The sequence below is a fragment of the Rana temporaria genome, chromosome 1 (genome assembly GCF_905171775.1).
Source record: "Rana temporaria chromosome 1, aRanTem1.1, whole genome shotgun sequence".
In the NCBI taxonomy this organism is placed as follows: domain Eukaryota; kingdom Metazoa; phylum Chordata; class Amphibia; order Anura; family Ranidae; genus Rana; species Rana temporaria.
In genome coordinates this window covers 134,031,502-134,056,932 of record NC_053489.1, presented here as the reverse complement: position 1 = coordinate 134,056,932, position 25,431 = coordinate 134,031,502, and the positions used below count along the sequence as shown (strand labels likewise).

Below are 25,431 nucleotides of genomic sequence, written 5' to 3'. Positions count from 1 at the left end.
TTACAGTAAATTAAACCATTCTCTAAATCATAAGAGGCATATTAGTTCAGTGTGTTCTATTGCACTTCAAAAGGAGCTGCAAGCAAACGTGGAGTGAGCACGCAAGCCTTGGATGACATAAAAACATATAGCAAAAATAGATTTTGAATCGTTACCACTATGATACTCTTTATGACCAAACCTCCGTGGAATTTCTTTGATATGAAGTTGACATGAATTAGAATTTCACAAGCGTCTAGAGTGCTCCCAGAAAAGATCAGAGACGATGCTGAGCTGGGTGAAGGGCTCCTCTGTTTGATTCCATTGATTACCCAACTGCCTCCAGGCTAGAGGACACAGTAGAAGCAGAGAGTTATTGATCCAAATGATGAAAATAAAATGAATTCATTTCTCATCAAACTGCTATTGTTACAGTTCTTTTTTTTTTTTTTTTTTTAACTCCACATATCATGTTGCTAGAGCAAAGATCTTGTTGGCCGAAATAAATGCCATTTTGTTTTTGCGTGATAAATGCAAAATGTCAACTTCCAAAAACACATGCTTGTGATAACCGCGTTATGAAAGCCAGCGTATTCATAATCGCTGTATATCATTTCAGTCTTTCATAGAGCAGAAATGGGGAGTGTGGAACACTACAACACGTTCCAATTTTCCAGTTTCTATGAAATGATTATTTATATTCATTGCAATTAGAAGCACCATTTAATTAAACAGCATGCTTCTCCTAGGGATGATTCGTAATGTAAAGACCAACACCATAATAAACTCAGGTTAATAACCAGCAACTAATTGCATCTGATACAATAGATTACTTTCAATGCCTGGTGACCTATAAACTATTTTAGTTCTTACCAGAGCTCTCGGTTCTACACTTGTAATTAGATGCAGTAATCTGATAATTAGGGCTTGCATAGATGATTTCAAGTTTTTAATTGATAACATTGATCTTTAGTTGGCATCTCCAGCAAAAGAAGTGTAAAGGCAAGTTTCTGCAATCAAGGTGCCAAGTAGTGATGTATAGTACACAACAGTTCAACCTTTTTCTTAATTGTTTTTGCATATATGTTAAAAATGCATCTTTTTAGTCCTGGAGATTACTTGGATCTCCCAGAGCACTATAGGTATTGGTTAGAATTACATGATGACAGTTACAATTTACACGATATCTGCGCTGCTTTTTTATAAAGCTATATTATCAATAAAAAAAATACCCTTAACCACTTCATTACTGGGCACTTAAACACCCTTCGTGCCCAGACCAATTTTCAGCTTTCAGCGCTGACGCATTGAATGACAATTGCGCGGTCATACAACACTGTACCCAAATTATATTTTTATAATTTTTTCCCACAAATAGAGCTTTCTTTTGGTGGTATTTGATAATCTCTGCGATTTTTATTTTTTGCGCTATAAACAAAAAAAGACAAACATTTGAAAAAAAAACACAATATTTTTTACTTTTTGTTATAATAATATCCCAATTTTATTATTTTTTTTATATTTTCTTCCTCGGTTTATACATATTCTTCTACATATTTTTGTTAAAAAAAAATTGCAATAAGCGTATATTGATTGGTTTGCACAAAAGTGATAGCGCCTACAAAATAGGGGATAGATTTATGTTTTTTTTTTTTTTACTAGTAATGGCGGCGATCTGCGAAATGTATTCCCTGGGTGTGTTCTAACTGTGTGTGGAGGGGGACTGACTGGGGGAGGTGACCGATCTGTGTCCCTATGTACAAGGGACACAGCATCGGTCTCCTCTCTCCCTGACAGGACGTGGAGCTCTGTGTATACACACAGAGCTCCACGTCCCTGCTGTCACCGCCGATTGCGGGTGCCTGGAGGACATTGCGGCCACCAGGCGCGCGCAACAGCATCTCAGCGATGTGCCGGGCACAGTGTTTCTCGCTGCACATAAAAGGACGTCCACCCGGCAGTTGAGAGCCACGCTGTGGACGTCTTTCGTCTATAGCGCGGCTCTCAAGTGGTTAAATTTACTTTTAACGCACACATAATAAAAGCTCTAACATTTCTGCAAAATATAAAAGTAAACAAAGGTTGAGTAAATAGATTAATAGAGTAACTTGGTTTTAGAGCGTTTTGCAAGACAAGAAAAATGTTTTAATACATTTTGCCTTGATATACAAGCAATGTTTTGATATAAGAATAATGTCATGTCACAACTGAGTATAAAAAAGAAGAGAGGAGCCTCTAAGTGTAGCAATATGGTTATATTTAATGAAGGTACAACATTTAGCAACGTATTGCTACACTTAGAGGTGCCTCTCTTCTCTTTTATACCCTGTATACCCTTATACCCTATGCTTTGATACACAAGTGCTTTGGATTCCAAGCATGTTTCTGGAACCAATTATGCTTGCAAACCAAGGTTTTACTGTATGTCAAAACTGCAGTAGTGACATGCCAACAACCTACGATACCCAAATTATCCATAGATGTCTCTATATAGGCTTCAGCAGACAACAGTTTAACCCTTTTGCTGCTGGAAACATTTAGTTTTTCGTTTTTTTTGCACACATATCAAAAATGCATATTTTAGGCCTTTGAGGTTACTTAGAACTCCCAGAGCATTCAATATTTTGGTAAGAATAACATGATGGTGTTTGCAATTTTTTAAGTTACATGATGTGTATGCTATTTTTTTTATCAGAGCTATGTTTTCAAAATAAATTCCTTTAAATAATTTTTAGTACAGTACACACAAATGCAATAAAATCTCTAAAATTACTGCAGAATATAAAAGATGAATAAGAGTTAAGCAAATCAAATATGTGAACTTAAAACTGTGTTTGTCTGTGACAACCTACAATAACTAAACTGAACATAGGTCTTTACACATCTTCAACATAGAGTTAAACACTAATTCTGGCCCTGGAATTATTCTTCTCTTTTTAATACCTGTGTCTATACCTAACATGTGTTGGAAAATTGTTTATGTTCACGTGTGCTTTACATGCGTGTTCATGTATATTTGTGAGAGGCTTTACATTTTATTTTATAGAATGTTTTTTTGATGAGCAGTCTGAAGGGCAGTGAATGGCTGATGCAACAGAGCAAAGAGAGAAGTGCTGATCAGAGACTGTGTAATAGGTAAAGATAGCGCTATTAACAACTAGTGCTGATATGTACAATATGGTGAGTGATAAACATTCAATTCAGTGAATAATATAAATGTAGATAAATAGAAAACAACAACACTCATGAATGAAAACTCTGTCTGATGATAAAACACAGTGAGTTCATAATGGGTTAACGAACTAATCCCATCTGCTGCACTCAAGCCACTCAGCTGATGTCTCCTTCACACTGCTTTTCATTAGACAAAACGACCTTCTCAGACAATTCAGTCAGAAGCACTCCGATCGGAATATGTAAAAAAGAAAAGAGAGGACAAGCCTCATAGCACAATACTGTTATGGCCAGAGGGATGGACAAGATACTACACCGACGGTGTATCAACTCACACATCCGCCGATACAAACAGGCTCAGAGTTAGAAGCTGCCGCTCAGTGCGATGGTCTCCTCACAAGGATGTATTCCCGTCACATAGGCTCCTCCCCCACGCGTTACGCCACTCGTCACGTGGCTTAGTCAGAGACCCATGACTAAGCCACGTGACGAGTGGCGTAACGCGTGGGGGAGGAGCCTATGTGACGGGAATACATCCTTGTGAGGAGACCATCGCACTGAGCGGCAGCTTCTAACTCTGAGCCTGTTTGTATCGGCGGATGTGTGAGTTGATACACCGTCGGTGTAGTATCTTGTCCATCCCTCTGGCCATAACAGTATTGTGCTATGAGGCTTGTCCTCTCTTTTTTACATATTCCGATCGGAGTGCTTCTGACTGAATTGTCTGAGAAGGTCGTTTTGTCTAATGAAAAGCAGTGTGAAGGAGACATCAGCTGAGTGGCTTGAGTGCAGCAGATGGGATTAGTTCGTTAACCCATTATGAACTCACTGTGTTTTATCATCAGACAGAGTTTTCATTCATGAGTGTTGTTGTTTTCTATTTATCTACATTTATATTATTCACTGAATTGAATGTTTATCACTCACCATATTGTACATATCAGCACTAGTTGTTAATAGCGCTATCTCTACCTATTACACATATATCTTTCGGGTTTGTTCACCTTTTCGATACGCAGCTTTTATCATTTAATTATTTTTGTTGATTTTTTCTTGTATTAGTTTTATTTGGTAGCGCAGTAGTACCACTCTTTTTATATTTAGCTGATCAGAGACTGCTGCTGCCATTGTACTGGGTGGCAATGCTACATGTGAGGGGACACAGTCTGGCGTTAAAAAGAAACAAAATAAACCTGTGCTCTGTCTAGTCTGGGCAACCCAGTAGGTTTGCTTTCAAGGATAAGTTCACTTTAAAAAATAAAAATAAATGAATGCCCATATTTTTAAAGAGAATAAAAAAAGTGCATTTATTATTTATTTATTTATTTTCTACTAGGAACCTGCAAAGCCTTGCACCTTCAATCTTTGGATCAAGGGTGCAATGCCAGGCCCTTGTGGACTCTTCCTTCAGCTCTCTGCCTTTACCTCCAAACATGAAGTGTCATGGACTACAAGTGCACTGATTACTACTGATTACACTGATAAACTACAAGACAGGACTTGTAGTTTATTCATTCAAAAGTGACAGTGGAGGGGATGAACCCCCACAAGCTATTATGGAAAAAAACAGAAAAGCCCCTTCTAAGTGCAATATTTATTATTAGACATGTGCGTTTCCGTTCGTAACGAATGGATTTTCGTACGAATTTGTTAGTATTCGTACATTCGGATCAATTTGAACATCCGAATAGCTGAAAATTACGAACAAGCAAAAATACGAACGTACGTTTGGACCAACTAACTTAAATATGAAACACAGAAACAGCAAAAGAACGAAAATTACATCTATAACGAACGATTTGCATTTCGTATTTTAAATCCTTTGTCTGTCTGTAATTTCGTATATTCGTATTTTCATTCGTACGTTTGTATTTTCATTTGTGTGTTTTGTAAATCCGTTTCTTTGTCTTTTTGTAAATTTGTGTACTCAAATCGTTCTTTCGAATGGCCACTGGGCAGTGTAGTTAGTGAGTGATGTATCTTACTTAATATCTTAGCCAATCAGCTTATCTCTTTTGTGCTGAGTCACATTGGACAGTGTAAAGCCTCGTACACACGATCGGACTTCAAACAAACTTTTCCGTGGATTTTTGTCTTAAGGGAGTTGGCCAGACTTTTGTTGCTGAAAAGTTTGTCCGTTTGCAGAGCGAACTTTTGTCCGATGAAAAACAGAATAGTTTGTCCGATGGAGCGTAGACACGCTCTGATTTTTTTGAAAACTTGCTCATTTTGAAGTTTGTTGGCAAAAAGTCCGACCGTTTGTACAAGGCTTTAATATGGATTAGCCGCGTGTTGAAAATGAAACTAAAATACGAGATTGCGAATGACCACACCGCAATGTGTTTACGAAAGTACAAAATTACGAAACCATTAAACTAAAATTATTATCTAACAAAATTACGAATTTCGAATCAGCAAAAATAAATTAGACAGACTTACGAATCATTCAGTATAAATGAAAATAAAACTGTTACAAAAATACGAATGGGTCCGAATAGGAAAACTTGGGTCTTATGAAATTACGAATCTTTACGAATCTACGGAACGAGACGAAACGAAACAAAAAAACGAAATTCTTTGTTGTGAACATGTCTATTTATTATGTATAATTGCAAGCAGTCTAATGAACACTCACATCAAGGTTAGGAAAAGTAAGCTCATCTGAGGAAAGGAACCCCCCCGAACAGTCCTCAACGCCTCCGGTCCGAGAGTGTACCCGCTGCGATGACCATGATAATTTAGGAAGAAGCCAGCAAGTCCTGAGTAGTTCCTTAAGTTGGATGAAACCAACTTGAGGCGCAGCGCCAGTAGGCGTGTGATGTCACTGGGGTAAGGAGAGAGAACCACAATGTGTTTCAGAGCATGCGCAAAGCTCGTATGGAGCATGCACGCTCCGATGGACTGTTTTCATTGGTGAAACCGATCGTGTGTGGGCCCCATCGGTTTGTTTTCCATCGGTTAAAAAAAAAAAATAGAAATTTTTTTTAATTTTTCCTATGGATAAAAAAATGATAGAAAGAAACGATCGTCTGTGTGGAAGTCCATCGGTCAAAAATCCACGCATGCTCAGAATCAAATCGACGCATGCTCGGAAGCATTGAACTTCATTTTTCTCAGCACGTTGTAGTGTTTTACGTCACTGCGTTTGGACACGGTCAGATATTTGACCGATGGTGTGTAGGCAAGACTGATGAAAGTCAGCTTCATCGAATATCCGACAAAAAAATCCACCGGATTAGATTCCTTTAGATATCCGATCGTATGTACAGGGCTTTAGAGTCTGCAAAAGACTTGAGACTGGGGCAGAGGTTCACCTTCCAGCAGGACAACGACCCTAAATATAAAGCCAGAGCTACAACGGAATGGTTTAGATCAAAGCACATTCATGGCCCTGTCACAGTCCAGACCTAAATCCAATTGAGAATCTGTGGCAAGACTTGAAAATTGTTGTTCACAGACACTCTCTATTCAATCTGACAGAGCTTGAGCTATTTTGCAAAAAAAAAGGCAAAAATTTCACTTTCTAGATGTGCAAAGCTGGTAAAGACATCCCCAAAAAGACTTGCAGCTGTAATTGTAGCAAAAGATGGTTCTATAAACTATTGACTCAGGGGGCTGAATACAAATGCATGCCACACTTTTCACATATTTATTTGTAAAAAATGTTGAAAACCATTTATCATTTTTCTTCCACTTCACAATTATGTGCCACTTTGTGTTGGTCTATCACATAAAATCCCCCCAAAAAATACATTTACGTTTTTGGTTGCAACATGACAACATTTGGAAAATTTCAAGGGGTATGAATACTTTTTCAAGGCACTGTATGTAATAATCCTGTGCGCTAGCATTTAAATTTGTTTCACAAGCTATCATGGCGAGGGGGCGCTATGGGGGTGGGGGGAGCTGCTTAGCAACATGTTACACCCTAAATAGAGGCGTAACATGTAACTTGTTGCTATTGCTGGTATTAGCCGCAAACCTCCCCAGCCCCACATAGCATACCTTTACTTTGGTCCCCTGCTGTTCTTTTCAGTGGCAGGAGCTGTTCTTTTCAGTGCCTCTTATCTCATACTTACCGGTATGGAGGCAGATGTGATGGTGCTGGGCCAATCAGCACTGTCATGCAAGGCTCCATAGTCCAATGCAGGCTGTGACTTGTAGCTCACACAGGCTTTCCTTTAGTCCCCAGCACTGGGTGCCAGCTTCTTAACAATCACCTATTTAACACCGACGGTGCTGGCTCTTTAATTAGCTGAGATTAAACACATGCATTTATTTATTTCCTTTAGTAAATTGACTTGAATATGTTTTTTTGTGTTTTTTGTTTTTGAAGTAAATACCACATAAACGGAAAGTCAATATATTTGGGGAAATTGTCTCATGTAATCCAAATACTGCATGCGATATGCTTTAGTCAATTGAGCCCATTGGAATTTAAAGGGGAACTGCAGTCACATAATTTGTAATAAAAACAATTTTGCCATTTTGAAGCTTCCCTCCAACCACTTTGCATATTATTTTATATATACTGTGATTGTGTACTTGCTAAATATGCTGCAGAAATCTTCCTCCACTACGTCTGGCTACAACCATTTTAACTGTGGGCAGCTGAAGCTGGTGCCTGTTCACTTCCTGGATTCACACAGGCACACCTACAGCTCTGCAGCCATGCAACTCTCATTGGCCCTCTTATGACTCATCCCCCCTCCCTTCCTGGCAAACTCTCACAAGAGTGATACTGTGCATGATGTCATAACCCTAGGCTTTTTACCAGACAAAAAACAGGAAGTGGGCTGTATAAGGTATTTACTAGCAGAAAAAAGTTAAAACAATATTATTAAATACTTTCCTTTTCATTTTGCAGCGCTGCCATTTTCTGTAGAATTCTAAGCAATATGGTAACCCGGAGGCTTTCTGTACACAGCTATACACAATGCCAAAAATGTAATTTCCTGCTTGTGTGATTGGCTCACTCCTATTTTCCCAGAAGTCTGCACTAGGATACATGTCAGATTTAAGGCACCCTCTGCAACAAAAGTATAAGTAATGCCCCTAAAGGCTTAATCGCTTCTTGCCCTCTTGCCAACCAGCCGTCGTCATTATACGGCAAGTTGGCACAGCTGCACAAATCGCTGTAGATGTACGTCGGCCGCTTTAAGAGGTATAGGGGGCGCAAAGCCGGAGCTGCACGTGGCAGCCGCCAGTGATCACTCCATAGAGAGTTAGAACTGGGATCTGTGTATGTAAACTCACAGATCCTCGTTCTGACAGGTTAGAGAGGTATCCTAGTCATCAGAAACAGCGATCTCTCTCTGCTTCCACTCAGTACACTCCCCAACAGTTATAAACACCTCCCTAGGGAACACTTAACCCCTTGATCACCCACTAGTGTTAACCCCTTCCCTGCTAGTGACATTTGTACAGTAATCAGTGGCTAGTTTTAGCTCTGATCGCTGTATAAATGTCATTGGTCCCAAAAAAGTGTCCGATCTGTCCTCCGCAATGTCGCAGTGCCACTAAAAAGTGCAGATCCACCACCACTAGTAAAAAAAATAATACAAATTACATAAATATATCCCCTATTTTTTAAACGCTATAGCTTTTGTGCAAACCAATCAATATACGCTTATTGCGATTTTTTTTAACCAAAAATATGAAGATTTTTTTTTTTCACAGCATGAATGAAGTTACTCTTTAAGACCCAAACCCATTGATTTTAATGCAAAAAGTGTTTAGAATTTCCATGAACGAGGCATGATTAGATTGCCATTAACAGTTGCCTCGCATAACATTTCTGTAGTAGTAGTAGTGTTGAAAAAACAAACCAAAATAACCTATAGGGTTGTGGGAAACATAAATAACATATAACCCTGCATATGTGCTTCTAATTTGACTGTAAAAGGGGCAAAACCTGGTTTTCATGAAGCCTATCCCAATGACAACATTTATGAAGCATCCCCTGTAATGCCAATTCTGACATTTCTCTCCTACATGTAAAAATCATTTTTTGTTTTGTGCTAGAAAATTACACAGAACCCCCAAACATTATATATGTTTTGCAGAGACACTAGAGAATAAGATGGTGGTCGTTTTTTTCTTGCACGGTATTTGCGCAACAATTTTTTAAACACTTTTTTTGGAAAAGTAAAACTGTTTCATGCATTTAAAAAAAAATTGTTAAGTTAGGCCCAATTTTTTGTATAATGTGAAAGATGATGTTACGCAGAGTAAAATAGATACAGAACATGTCACGCTTCAAAATTGCACACACTCGTGGAATGGCACCAATCTTTGATACTTAAAAATCCCCATAGGGTGACTTTCATTTTTTTTGATGTTCTGAGTTACAAAGGAGGTCCAGTGCTAGAATTATAGCTCTCGCTCTAACGTTTGTGGCGATACCTCACGTGTGGTTTGAACGCTGTTTATATATGTGGGCTTCTGCGAGCGAGCACGCAGGGACAGGGGCGCTTTAAATTAAAAAAAAAATTTCATTTTTCTATTTTGACACTTTCTTTTTACATTTTTTTAAATTTGTATCACTTTTATTCCTATTACAAGGAATGTAAACATCCCTTGTATTAGGAATAGTGCTTGACAGGTCCTTTTTACAGTGGGTCAATAAGTGCCCAGATTTCACCTCTAGGCTGGGAAGTCTGAAATAAAAAAAAAAGATCCTGGCTTACCAGCCGAGGTGGCAGAATTTGTAAATGCAGAGGCCGGACGTGACGTCATAAACGATCATAGAGACTCCAGGGACCATCTGGCCCACTGGAAATCTCTATGGTCAGGATCTGAGGACTGCTCAAAGTCTGCAACGTCATATGACGTTACGCAGGTGGCAAGCAGTTAACCCTGTTCTAGGTTCACCCTCCAACCCCATTTGTTTTACTTTCCTAAGTTCAATATCGCATAACCCTTCACAGCCGCTTTACCAGGAGTGGAGAATGGTGATCCAGCAATGGAATACATGCCACCTCTAACTCAGCTATCCCTTGCCCCTGCTGCTGCAATCTTTTGGAGCCTGAGACAACCCAACCACCAGACAGCCAATGGAAAGTATGGACCTCACCCAGGCAATAACATGGGAACCTTCCCTCTGCAATTCCAAATAATGAAGACTCAGGACATTGCCCATTACATGATCACAGACTTTGGAAAAATAAAAGGTGCTTTTAGTTTAGTCTGGTTTAATTAATCCTAGTGATTACTTAGAGGAGGGTGTGGCTGGAGATCAGCTTTAAATCTTAACCCTGTGCATGAATTGGGGTATTGCACAGCAGAAAATTTGGATGCATTTATCTTCTCTATGGTATTTAGGCTTTAACTCTGATCTAAAATTTAACCTGTAACTTAAAAATAACACAGCCTGTTCCTAATATGTAACCCTTTCTCCAACCCTATCTTAACATTTAATCGTATTCCCCTAACCCTTAACTCTCTGCCTACCACTAAGTGATACTCCTTAAATAAAATCTTGATGCTGAAGGCAAGTATTCCCAATTCACTTTGAACTGTAGAAAACAGCAAGGTGTATTTATTTTTCAGAAAAGCAAGAACAAGGAGAAATTCTTAGAGATTGCATCAAATAAAACTGTTCTATCAGCTATAATTCTGCTTTCTAAAGTAGATTATTTCTATTCAATTTGCAATATGCAGACAGTAAGCAATAGAAATGTTTCAATAGTTCTAGTGTTTGTATTTTATTCTGTGCTTAACCTTGAACCTATATCTTGTATCGCTTTGTATATCAGCAATATAAGGAAGAATATGTCAGGATAAAAAGCAAGTGCATCCACAAGCTCGGATTCATTGCGCATTGATCCCCTGCATCACGACAGGATTGTGCAGTGGCAGTAATTGAAGTAATCAACTCAGTAGGATGCTGGGTCTTTATGTTTAAGCTAAACAATAATTGCAAAGCATTTCTTTAAAAGTGCATATGTTTGTAACTATCTCTATAAACTGCCATATTGCATGCAACCAAATAATATATGTAATGTGCATATTCAGACACCCAGCAGAGAGCTACTTCACTCTCTTAAATATGTTTCTTTTTAAAAGTGCTAATTGTTTTTTCGAGCACTCACAAGACGAAGAGTCTGTTAATAGTCACTTTGCATCCATATACAGTAAAATACTTAGGAGACACACTAATGAATATTACCCCAACGCATCTTAGTTAGTGGGCTGTATGACCTTCATGCACTTCAAGGACAAGCGAGTGAAATTTCAATAGGATGGTAATGATAGAATTAATGTTTTTGCTTGCTTCCCACCAGCATACACCAAGCACCAACATACAGAATGTGTACATTATAGAGTAGATGATGATAAAGCACATAGTATCAAAAATGTATGCTTAATTTGGGTTATCTGAGATAAGTATTAACCCATACCCAGGTAAACATTTTCTTTCTAGCTGCTAGCAACATTTAGTACAAAACAGGAACATTTATTTTGGTAATATGTACATTAGATTTGTACAAATTACTAGCTTTATTAGTTCACTGCTAAGTGCTTTTCAGGTCTAGAGCTGTGAGGCAGCTTCTCGTGTGACCCAGCCTATAACATGGTGAGTAAGGCCACTCGACCTGAAGTGGATAAGCTTTTTCAAGCTATATCCAAACCCCCCTTGACTGAAAGATGCAAGGCTTGCCTGGAATGTGGGTTCTGTAATGTAGTGCTTTCCAGACTTCTGTGTATTGTGATAAGCGCAGTGTGCGTTATAGGTTTAGAGCCATGGCACAGCCTTTGGTGTCAACCAACCTCTGAAAGCATAAATATTGCATACATTGATGCCACTGCTAGAAACTAAAGTTGATGTAATTCACTAGATGGAGCGCTGTGCTCGCTCTGTGTTCTTTCTCCCATCATTCAGCCTAGCGAATGATAGCAGTAACTAGCCTAGATTTTTGCAGTTCCTGAACTGAGGGATCATATCAGCTACATTCTTTGAGTATAGCAGATTCTTTCTCACTTCTTTAACTACTTGTGTTATTGAGGGGTAATGTATTTTCATCTATTTTCTCTTCTAGTGTTGTCCATCTTTACTTGGCAATTCTTCTCCTTTTGAAGAATGTGGGTAACTATTTTGCCAGAATCTACTCTGTGTGGGGATTATTCATTCTTTTCTTTCTTATCCTGGGTGTATTCTGCTTGGGGATATATTCACTTCCCTGACTCTTTGAGGCTTGTTAATGGTAACAGTCACTTTCCCAAATCCAAGGGATCTCTCTCTGGACTGCACTTTGAGGCTGAAAGAACTGAAAAACTTTGAGCACTTTTCCTGTACTTGACTGATTGATTTGAATCCCTGCTCTTGTATGTTCTTTGTAGTCCACACTGTTTCCTTAATAGTCTTGGGTATTACTTCCACATTCCTATATCTGATGTTCCCCACTTTAAACAGTGGGGGCCATGCAGGTAACTTTGCCTACTATATTCCTAACAAGGAAATATCCATATTTTATAAGTCCTGTAATTCCCTGTAAGTTACGTGAACAAGACATTTTATTACCCAGATTCAGAGTTCTCCTTAGTGAGGTAGCATACCTCTGAAGGTCTTTGTGGGACCTAATTGCTGCAAGAGGGATCATATTCCTACCCTCCGTTACAGTGGTTCTCAACCTCAGTCATCAAGTACCCACAACAGGCCATGTTTTTCTTTATTTTGCACAGGTGCTTTAAATCAGAGTCAATGGCTTGGTATTTTGGACAGCTATTTTATCTAAGAGAACCACTTATTATTAGACTAATTGTTTCTAGTGCTAGTACATTTATTACTGATTCTACCTGCTATGGGGGAAATGTGTCCTTTACTTGGTTTCATGATTCCTAGAATTATGCATTTATTAAATGGTTTGGTAGACTATATTGTGGCTACTGTGCCCTGACACACTTTTGAAAGTATTTTGGAAAGTCTCTAACGGTCAGGGGTTAGCACCGTTTCCCATTCCACCAACCCAAGACAGCTTATCCGACACTCCAACAATCCAGCAGACACGATCCATAAGAATTCCCCCCAGAAAGACGAGACACAAGATCTGTTCTCTCTGGTTCAAATTAATGAATGCTTTAATGGTAAACTCTCAGCTTTTTATACAGTTAGAAAGCATGCTGCAGTAATCACATGGACAATTAATCACTCCACCCAAAACATCACACAATGGGTGCTTAACGAGTCCCCCTCAATCCGCATCTTAGACAGACATTCTGGCACTGAATCGACAGGAGTTAATTACTACAGCTGACAAGTCACATTCCACATCTATTATCAATAGTATTTTCACACAAAACAGTGTCATTAGCATACACAATGAAATATCTTAGGAGCAGACTTAATCAGCACAATGGACAACAGAATGCAATCACAGCAAGCCCCATCACTACAGCCAGGTGGACTTAATTAGCATCTCAACAGTCTATGTTACACATTATATGAATCACTGTCCTATTGACCTGTTGGTGTCAAAATAAACAACTTGTAATATTCCAAGTTTCTGCAATACATGAATTATCATTAATGTCCCATCTCATGTAATCCGAGATATCGGTTCTCAGTCATCATATGCCCCCTAATGAACATAGGATGACCCTAGACCCAAGAGTCATTGGTGAAGCTGACACAGGAGTACCCCGCATCCTTCACAAGTCTCTGGGTATCATGGGCCATTCCGTTACAGTCTCCTTATCGTCTATATTCTCCTCCCTGCCAACCATTTTGACCACTTCCATACCGGGCCTATTCTGGCACTCCTCTCCTACATGCAAAAATCATAATTGTTTTGCTAAAAAATTACTCAGATCCCCAAACACTATATATGTTTTTTTAGCAGACATCCTAGGGAAAAAATGGCAGTCATTTCAACTTTTTAATCTCGCACGGTATTTGCGCAATAATTTTTCAAAAAGGTTTCATTAAAAAAAATAACAAAACAGTAAAGTTAGCCCAATTTTGTTGTATAATGTGAAAGATGATGTTATGCCGAGTAAATAGATACCGAACAAGTCGTACTTTAAAACTGCGCACACTCATGGAATGGCGCCAAACTTCAGTACTTAATCTCCATAGATTTTTATTTTTTTTACAGGTTACCAGTTTAGAGTTGCAGAGGAGGTCTAGTGATAGAATTGTTGCTGGCGCTCTAACGCACGTGGCAATACCTCACATATGTGGTTTGAACTGCGTTTATATATGTGGGCGGGACTTGAATGTGTGTTTGCTTCTGAGTGTGAGCTACTGGGGACAGGGGCGTTTTAAGAAAATAAAAATATTTTACTTATTTTTTATATTTTTACCCTGTTTTTACATTTATTTTCACTTTTATTCCTATTACAAGGAATGTAAACATCTCTTGTAATAGGAATCTATTGTGACAGGTCCTCTTTATGGAGAGATGCAGGGTCAATAAGACACCACCTCTCTCCTTCAGGCAGGAAAACAGGAAAAAAAATTCACTGATCTCATGCCGACAGCCGCGATTGCGGCTTTGTTTACGTCCGGGTTCCTGGGCGTGATGTCATAAAGTTGCGCCCGGGCCTTCAACGGTCATAGAGATGACTGTTGACCATCTGGTCACCAGTCATCTCTATGCTTCCCATCTGGCACCAGCAGATCGTTTTTCCGGGTCCCCGACGGCACAGGAGAGCCCGGAGAAGCACCGGATGGCGGCGGGACTGGGTGATGCCCCATTCCCTTCAACTATAAGAACGATCAATCGGCATAACTGCCGCTTATGGTGCACTGAATCTCTGGCTGAAAATAGTGATATCTGAATGATGCCTGTAGCTGCCCCTGTCATTCAGCAATCCCCACTGAAAGTGGGTGGGAAGTGACGTCCTTGGGCGGGAAGTGGTTAATTAAGGTGATTGATCACCTTACCTTTTCTTTTGAAGGAATTTTGGATTACTACTTTTCTTATGTCCAGTTTGTTGTTTTCACTTTCTCCATTTAGATTTGCCTTTTCAGAGAACATTTAGCTGTCAGGTGTATCCCTCAGTTTTGGACTTCCATTTCTTTGAACTCAAGGGTTATGGGTGTTCCACTTAAGCCTTCAGGTACTAATATGTTAGTCTTTTGCTTGGACATTCCTTGTTTATCCAACCTTTGTTTTCCTAAAGTTCCACTTCAGCCTTTAACTGCTAATTGAATGTTTTTTGTTTTTTCATTTGGACATGCCTTCTCTGTCCTTCTTTGCTTGCAGTCAAGCATTGGGTATCCAAAGCTTTCGTCTTTACCCCAGTAAATATATTTTTTCCCTTAGTAGTGATTACCTGTCCTGGTCTAGAGCACCAGGTTGATCCTCCATTTACTTTCTTTGGTCATGGCAATCTCCAAATTATTATGTTTTTTTTATTTTTGTATCCAGCCTTCATCCAAGTGTTGATTGTTTCAGATTCCCCCTGTAAGTGGATTTGCACATCCATTAGATCTCTTAGTTGTTTTTGAACACCCTTCAATTGGACTGCTTTTGGACATCTCAAGTATTTATGAATCACAACATTCCTGTGTCCCTCAAAGGATGATAATGAAATTTTTTTTTTCTTTTTTTGTTTCCAATGTTTTTATTAAATTTCCAAGTAGAAATACAATAATAGGACAGGTATAGTCTGTCCAAGCAGTATAAATCAAGTTACAGGTACGAGTCAATGAGAATACAACAGTATAACCAGCGCATGAGAGTTACCCAAATTTTTATACCACAAAACTGTCAACGGATATATAGGAAAAAAAATAAAATAAGAAAAAGATGGGGGGATTAACCAGAACTACTACCGGGCCTCCCGGCGGGGAGCCCAACTGATCTCAAAGACCCGTTACTCAGTATTTTTTTTTTTTTCTTTTTAAAACTGTACAATCATCCTCCTGAAGTATTTAGAGGGACACTGGTCCTGCCTCTCTGAGTTATTGACCTTAGGTACTACTCGCTCACAAAACTAAGGCATGACATTTGGGATTGGCTTGACATTCTTTGTTTGGCAGTGTCCAAACCTGTTGATGATTGTAGTATAACTGCAATGTCTAAGAATTACTATATTTTATGGTAACTACAAACATCCTATTTTTTCCTGAAAACCACATGAATCTGTTTTCTTAGATCAGAGCATTCTAGTATAATTCATACTTTTAATAAATACCATGGTAGCTACTGCTCTCCTATAGAATGAAGAACATGGTGTATGCAGTTGGATTGAGCTACAAGCAGTTTGTGTATGCATGTTTAGGAACAAAATAGCCATTGCAGACTCCAACTCAATGCTATATTTAATCAGTATAGCAACTGGGGATTAGCAGTGGTAAAGATTTAAACTTCAATATAGAGACTTCTGATGTACACCTTTAATGCAAAGAATACCTACTAGACATAAATCAGATATATTGTAAATGTAGTTATGATTTTTGTTTTGACCTTTTGTTTTGAGATTTCCATCAACGACTGTGTCTTTTCTGTGTTTTTGCAGGTCAATGAGACCACGGTGGAGCAGCTGGTTCAGCAATATCCACACATTACTTTTAGTACTGTTCTTCAGGACTGCAAGAGAACCTTGGAACGGGCTTATCAGATGGGCTGGACACCAAATGCATCTTCTGTCTCCTAATTCTTTCCACAACAGCACAACAAAGACGTCACGGATACTGCATTTAGCATTTTTATTCAGCAGTATAGACTATAAGTCATTGATTTACCTGTTTGAAACTTGTTTCCCCATTCAGTATGACATTGCTTGCTAGGTGCTGGGTGTTTTGCTAGGATTGGGGAGTCATCTACTGTGTGACAAGGATATTTTTCAGGTTGCTTGGGTTCTGAAATATTAGTTATGTATGGTTTCCATTAGATAAGGTTGATATAATTGCGTGAAAGGTGATTGTAACATGTTCTGATTTTGTGTTATAAAAACATGTGAGTTCTAGTAGCTTCAAATTCTCTCTCTTCAATATTCCTTCTAAAGAAATCAACAATGTAACAAACTAGGTTTCCTTGATTTTTTTCCCCTGTTCCATTTTATATCTGATCAATTAGTTCATGCTCTATAATTTATGCAGCCTTTACAAAACAGGAACTTTAGGAGATTATTCATCATATCCATCTAATTCATGCGATCTGATCATTGGAATATTTGTTGTTGTACATACAAAGGTTCCTTCCAATTTTCTATTCTGAGTTGTCATTAAAGAACATACAAAATGATCACAGGAGGTTTGGTTATATCTATGTGACTTCTTGTCTTTGAGATATTGATCCCAATTTCCAAAGATCCAATACATCATCCTTTAGCTTATATGCATTGTGCTTGTGTGTTAGAAGATTGTCTGTAGACCTATGTGAGGTGCTGTTTGTTTGATAAATGGATGGAGTAAATATGGAACTTTGAAGGAAACATTGGCATTGAAGTAAGATTAACACCATAACATACTTTAGCAGTTCTTTATCAGTCTCTGTTTTAACTCTTAAGCCATCAGTGTTGGTCTCTAGGTTCCAAGGAACTTAGAATTTTTATTGCAAATATTTAGCTATGTCAATTCTGTGGTTATAGAAATAGGCCATTTCCATGCACCTAGTCAGATCTGTTAAAATAATGCTGTAGGTGGGAGAGGGGTGTCCTTTACTGTATTCACAAGATCAAGTTATGATGCACAGAATCCAACTATCTCATCAAAGATAAACATTTTGAGTGAACCTAAAGATATAGCAGGGATGCACATCATTTGAGGGCTTGTGCAGGAGCATAAAATAATTATTCTAAAAAATACCTTCTATGATCTAAGGGAGAGAAATCTGAATTTTGTTGGCAATATTAGAAATTCTTAGCTGATTTCAGACTAAAATGCAGAAGTAATGCTTAACATTACCCTGTCATTATATATCTGTCTTTTTTTTTTCTTGGTAAGGTGCAGGAACCTATGTTTGCAACAGTTTTTAGTCCAGCCGCTGTGTCAAAGTTGACCACTCCTTCCTGCCACTCATACACTTCCAGTAGCTCATTTTTATAACAGGTTGCCTCACTGTGTAGTAAGCATGTGTGAGAGGCTGGAGGGCAGACTTTGACAATACTTGGACGTGCTAAAGGTGAGCTTTAGAGGGTCTGAAAGATACTACAAGCAACTTTACGTTTCTGCACTCTTTATCGCTCCGCAATTTTTATTATTTTTTACGTGAGGGAGGTACTTTTATATAATTCATAAAATTGCTACATTATTTGTGTAGCATTTATATTATCATCCTTAATGAAACTTTACTTTTTATTTAGAGGGCTGTATCAGGTAACAAAATACCTGTATGAGAAATCTTCAATAGAAAGCGGTTCTTCTTTTCCTCTTAGACAGACTTGTGTCAGTTTACACCCACCTATCCTTGGGTCTACCTCCGGGTCTGAAAAAACAAAAATGGAAGAGAACACCAGATCAAAGGTAGCCAGGTGTAAACAGATAGCAGATTCCGTTTACTCCCGGACACCCATAAAGAAGAGTGGGCTCTGTACAGAAACTGAGCGGACGCAAAAGTATTATCCACCCGCTCCTCTCTGATCAGCAGGGGATCAGCTCTATGAAAGGGGCCTTGCTCCCAAGCTGTACCTACAGTAGCTAGTCAAATGCAGTGATGTTAATACAAAGTTGGCCAAGTTGTTTGGTAACAGTTTTGCATTAACTGAAGTCATAAGATGTATGACTAATGTTGACCTGCTTGCAAATCTTGCTCTGATCTGAGCATGTGTGAGTATAACATGTTTTTGGCATAGTATATAGTTTGAAGATTGAGTCCCACATATAAGCTTTTAGCAAATTATGGATTTTGTGCTTGTGCCAAGGTCAGTACACAGCAAAGCATAGCCTGCCTGTAGATGCATACCTGTACACACAAAACACAATATTTAAGCCAGTGATTTGAACAATTACATTTTCTAGAATTTAAAACTGAACATTTCTATTTACGCAAGATCTTCTCCCAAATTTGATATTGTTATATTTTCTATAAAACAGCAAGGCATGAATCAGATACATATATTTATTGTGCAGCAAATATATAGTGATAATCATATGGCAACAGGTTGTTCCAGTTATAGAGAAGAATAAAACATTTAACATTTACTGTCTGGGATTTTTTATTTGTTTCTATCTAAGCTTTCTATTTCTCTAAATGGATTTGACTTCATTAATATGTATTTTGGTTTGCTATGGGTTTAAAGTGTCTAACCCATAATTACTATACCTTGCACTTTATTTACAAAGCCACTGTGGGCTTTTCGCTATCGACCACCATGTGATACAGGTGCCACCTTTGCACAGGAGCACATCTGGCTTTCAACATTGAAGACTTGTAATTTACAGCACACCATTGAATGAGCATACAACCTTTATCCACAACTATAGATCGAAATGATGATCATTGTATTAAAATGAAAGTAGAATTAAGCCCCAAAGCAAACATTTATTATAATGTTGCTTACCAATTTTTAAATGTGGTGGCTGTATTAGTTTCCTTTTTTGTCTCTCTTTCTTTTATTTTCATCTGGTCAGTAAGTCTGTTGATTTTTAACAGAAAAGCTCTCTTGCAATTAAAGGGTCACTAAAGGAAAACTTTTTGCTGAAATGACTGTTTACAGGGTATAGAGACATAAAAGTTAACTGATTCCTTTTAATAATGATTAAAAATAGATTAAATTCAATCATATAATGTGCCTCTAGTTTCACGTTCGGTTTTAAACTGGTTTCATGTTTCTGTGAAGTAAAGAGACCCACAGAACAAAAACAAACAAATCCAGGGCAGTGTTTTGTTTTTAAAATGAATCTGAGGAGTTTTAGACACACAGTAATGACAGCTTAGACCACTGTGAAAAGCTCCCAGTACTGTGGTTATAAGGAGCCAGACAAGCAGGAAGTGTGGAGATCACAGCAGAATTACAGCTACTTCAAAGCAAAAACGAACAATAAGGACATGAAACCAGTACTGCAGTAAGGTAAAGGAAACTATTTCGCAAAAAAAAAAATTCCTTTAGTGATCCTTTAAACAGAAGACAGACAATTTAACACTGGCTGGTATACTTAAACGATCAGCTTTTATTTATATAAACCTTTATCCTAAAAATAAAAAAACTGTTTGTTGTATTGAATTTTAAAGTATTAGCTGCAATTCAGCTTCAATGTGTTAGTGTACACTTCAGTACAGGGCATTTTCACCCCCTTCCTGCTCATGCCAATTTCACATTTCACATTTTGGGACCATTCACATTTATACAGCGATCAGTGCTATAAAAATGCACTGATTACTGTGTAAATGTCACTGGCAGGGAAGGGGTTAACACTAGGGGCAATCAAGGGGTTACATGTGTATCCTAGGGAGTGATTCTAACTGTGGGGGGAGGGGACTCACAAGGGGAGGAGACCGATCAGTGTTCCTCTGTACTGGGAACACACCATCGGTCTCCTCTCACTACTGGTTATACACACAGATCCACGTCCCTGCTCTATTATCCGCAAATCACGTGTGGCCGACGGACATTGTGGGCACCAGGCACGCACACTAGCTCCCGAGTGCGCCCCCTTGATGGCCAGGAAGCCCAGGACGTAATATGATACCCGTCCAGGATGGGAGATCCCTCCTATGGACATCATATGTCAATGGGTAGGTAGGGAAGTGGTTAAACCTGCTAGTACTTCTAACACTCCCCTCCCCAGACTGACAATGTTGCTGTCCAAATCTGCCCCCTGTGTTCATTCATCCAGTGTGGTGTCTGTATAATACAGGAGGAGTGTTACTGGCCAGATCACTAAGAGAAAAAGATAAAAAAAAAAGAAAACAAACATAGCCACCACATCTAATAACTGGTAAGCTAAAAAAAACAAAAAAAATGTGGTCTTTGGGTAATTGTTTTTCTCTTCTGGTCAGTCGCAGCGATCATGCGACCTTGCCGGCTGACGTCAGAGGGGGCACTCAGATTGGAGGAATACAGCAGCCGGAGGTCACATGATCACATGATCAGCCATTAAGAGCAAAGATAAGGTATTTACAAACCTTGTTTTAAAAAATAAATTACACAGTGTAGGAGAGATTAAAAGAACAGAGGAGCTGGCTGGAACTTGTTCTTTACCTTTACAACCACTTTAAATACAGTTTAAAGAATAATCAAATATGCATTAACATGTCCGAAGATGAACCATGAAATAGTAGATAAACCAAGAACAACTATCCCACCCACCTAGATCTTCAGTTACTGCACCCAGGACCCACAGGTAAATTAAAACTATGAAACTGTATCCTGCAGAATGTTAAATATACGTTCCTGGAGCATTATCCAAGAACGTTTTTGCTTTGCGGTGGTCAGAGATACAGTAGGCCATTTCCAGGAGCAGGCTATAGTTATATTAGCCCTTAGCAGGATATAAGAAATTAAGCGTTGCAAGCTTTTGGAAACTTTGTCTTCTGGCATATTGAGTAATGCAATCTGTAGAGACTTAGGGCCAGATTCAGGTAGATGAGCGGTGGAGTAACGTATCGTAGATACGTTACACCGCCGCAATTTTTCATCGCAAGCGCCTGATTCACCAAGCACTTGCGATGAAAACCTACGCCGGCGGCCTCCGGCGCAAGGCGGGCCAATTCAAATGGGCGTGTGCCATTTAAATTAGGCGCGCACCCGCGCCGGACCTACCGCGCATGCTCCGTTTCCGAACTCCTGCCGTGCTTTGCGCGAAGTGACGTCATTTTTTCGAACGGCGACGCGCGTAGCGTAATTCCGTATGCCCGGACGGCTTACGCAAACGACGTTATTTTTTAAATTTCGACGCGGGAACGACGGCCATACTTTATACAGCAATACGATTGCTGTGTAAAGTTAAGGCACCAAAAAAAATGACTAACTTTGCGACGGGAAACTAGACTAGCGGCAACGTAGTGAACGCGAAAAACCGTTGTGGATCGCCGTAACTCCTAATTTGCATACCCGACGCTGGTTTACGACGCAAACTCCCCCCAGCGGCGGCCGCGTTATTGCATCTTAAGATCCGACAGTGTAAAACAATTACACCTGTCTGATCTTATAGCTATCTATGCGTAACTGATTCTATGAATCAGTCGCATAGATAGAACAACAGATACGACGGCGTATCAGGAGATACGCCGTCGTATCTGCTCTGTGAATCTGGCCCTTAGGGATTGCAACTGCTGATGCAGCAAAGCAAAAATCTATGGATCCTTGGGCATTTCCTGCCTAAAATGGTACATAGAGCCTAAAAGCTTACATCCCCTGAAACAGAGTGGCGAAAAAGCCAGGTATATTTTTGTCAAATGAGTGGGGACCAGGTACCATCCCGTGATAACTTTCAGATTTGCTTCAATTAAAGCAACATTCATAAAACCTTTAAATTAACTGGAGAATTCCAGAATTCCCTATATCCGATGTCTAAATCCCATTCCCTGGACAGGTCCTTCTCCCAATCCATCATGTATAGAATTTTCTCCAAGGCATCTGAAAGTAGCATGTAGATGATAGTTTTCCCCCTTCTGATCCAAATCCTGTGAGCACCGTTGTTCAAATTCAGCGATTCAAGGGGGTTCCAGCTTATTTCCCCATAATGAGTATAAGAAATTAGAAATTTGCATATAACGGAACAGCTCCATAGAAGACATCTCTAGCAAAAAACTTAGTAAGCAGCCCAGTAGGAGTAAAATAATGTTCCATTATCTGGGCCGAGACAAGTTATGGTCAAGATGGCTGGCTGCCCTGGTCGTAATTGTATACTGCAGGGATGAGGGCACTGCCATTCTGATGATATTGCTGACAGTGGTAGTGACATCGCCATCACCATTCCTGTCAGCCAAGTGCTGGGAGCAGCGAGCAGAGAAGTAGAGAGCTGGGAGGGAGGCTGTGTTCTCGTTCCCCTTCCTTCCAGTGTTGGGGCTGTATTCAGAAGCCATCAGCAGTAATCACAGGAATACAGGAGCTGCACTGGAAGGAGGGAGAAGAGGGAGAGAGCACAGCTGCCACAGCCAAGTACTGAAGTGTGCATGAGTGGAGGAGAGAGTCGGGAGGATGCAGGGCAGAGTTCTCTCTTCCTCTAGTTCCTCCTTCCTGTCAGTGTCTGCACACACAGTTGTCGGCCTCAAGTAACATGAGTGCTGTCAGATCGGGCTTCTGGCCACTAACTCCCCTCTGGCAGAAAAAACTACAGATTGGGGCTAGTAAACAAACCCAGCAAAGTCTCCATCTGACAGTGCACCTGTATTAAGAAGCCGGCAACACTATACCCAGTATACGCTGTAGTGCAGACCTGGGCTGTGTCGGTACTGCAAGCGCAAACACTACTTTTTCCGTGGTCCAGTCAATTTTGCAGCCTGTTTCAAATTGCTGTTGGTGCAGTAAAATACTTGTAATTAGCAATAAGGCCAGGCTCACAATACAACAGACAGCTGCCAAAGAGCTTTACCGCTCTGACAGCTGTCCATTGCCAGCTGCAGTAGGGGGCAGTGTGGTGCACGATTCAGCATAACACACAGCTGTTTTTTTTTTGTATGGTGCGCTGCAATAAAATACAAAATTTGATCGCAGTATGCTGTAGTGCAGACCTAGGCTGTGTTGCAATGTGAATGAAAAACACAGGTAACAATTGTTTCCTGTGTATTCTTGCGGCAACAGACATTATACAATGCAGTAAAATGTCTGTCACCACACATAGTGTGAATTAGCTCTTCAGTTCCACACACTACTATTATCTGCACCATTTTGTGTACAACAATGAAAATTATTTTTTAAGGTACTTAAATCACTCCACATTGTATCGGGGTAAACACATCATGAGTTTGCAATAAAGTTGTGTTCGTAAGCAGGTGCTGACAGGGTTCCTGTGAGCAGCCGATCGAAGATCCTTCTTAAAGCGATACACCTGCTGTTGATAAGGCCATCCAGTTTCTAGCCCTCAAGGGGGGAGGGAAAGGGTTAGTTTTTTCCTGGTCTTTTAACTTGGCATGCTTCTGCTGGGCTCTGCCCTTTTTCCTGTGCATATAAAAGCAGGAGGGAGCTTTGCCCAGATGGGTTTCAGCCACATAGGAGCAAGGACAGGCTGACAGCTGCTATTTAACCTGATCCTCCAGCACACCCCCAGGCCGCAGGGGCTCTGCTCCTCCCTGCTTTAGCTATCTTCTCTTCCATCTGTCCTTACTAGATATTTCCAGCCTGAGGAGTCTGCTGACATGCCTGGAGCCGCTGAGACCTGTAGTCCCCCAACACATGGTCTGCTGCATGGGAAGTAAAGACACTAACAGCCAGCAAGGTGTGGGAGAGTGCTTCTGTTCCTGATTCCAGTAAAGCTGCTACAAACCTGTCCTGGAGTTTTCCTCACGTTGGGGATTGCTGGGACATGCAGTCCTCCCAGAAGATGTCAGCAATGGACTCTTTCCTAAGAAGGTATGCCGGGGTCATACACAAGCCTATAGTTAGGGACCAGGGACGTTGGGAAAAGATTGTACTTAATGTTGAATAGCATTAGGCCGAACACCCCCTGAATCGGTTCATGCCAGAACTCTCAAACATCGCAAAGTTTGGACGTAAACCCTATTGAAGTCTATAGGACCCACACTTGAAATCAAAAGTGGTAATTTTGACAGCTTATATGCAAGTTATTGGCCATAAAAAAGACTATGGGGGCACGGCTACTGCCCTGGTAGACATGTACCAATGCAAACAAATCTTAAAAAAATATTGTTTTAAAGGAGCAGTGATTTTGATGATGCTTAAAAATGAAACAAAAAAAAATGGAAAACTCCTTTAAATATTGTGCATGGGTGGTCCCCTTAGTCTTCCTGTACAGTGGCACATCTGTGCCGTGTATAGAAGCTGCTGCAGCAAAACTCACTTCCCCGTAAGATTTCTTTATTTTGTAAACAACGACTTGGGGAGCCAGTCTGTATGATGAGGCCACAATTTAGTGCACTCGGAACAAGATTCAAGATTTTTTTGGATACATTCTGGTGTCTTTTTGGCAGACATTGGATGGAAATAACACATTTTTGCACCAAAGTGAACAAGCCTCATGCGACAGACAAATTATAGTACACTCAGGCCAAGAATATTTTTTTTTAGAGACTGGTATCTCTTTCGCAGGCTTTGGATTGCAGTAACAGATGGGTGTTGGTGGTACCTTCCCACCGTAACCCCAGAGAGGTACTCTTGAAAAACAAAATATGTTTGTTTTTGTATGTTTTGTTAAGAAAAATAATGTACTACTTCTATCACCTCAAAAGAGAAGTTTAAAAATAAATTTACAAAACTAAAATTGCT

At 39.7% G+C, this 25,431-nt stretch overlaps 1 protein-coding gene across 1 annotated transcript in view; it reads left to right on the top strand.

The window, feature by feature from the left end:
• Positions 1 to 19,246, top strand: part of FBXL17 (F-box and leucine rich repeat protein 17) — a 933,678-nt gene extending 914,432 nt beyond the window's left edge. The window contains exon 9 of the mRNA XM_040343157.1: positions 16,621 to 19,246. Coding sequence (XP_040199091.1) covers positions 16,621 to 16,758 — 138 coding nt within the window. The 3' untranslated portion in view covers positions 16,759 to 19,246. The remainder of the gene's footprint in view (positions 1 to 16,620) is intronic.
• The last annotated feature ends 6,185 nt before the right edge of the window (positions 19,247 to 25,431 follow it).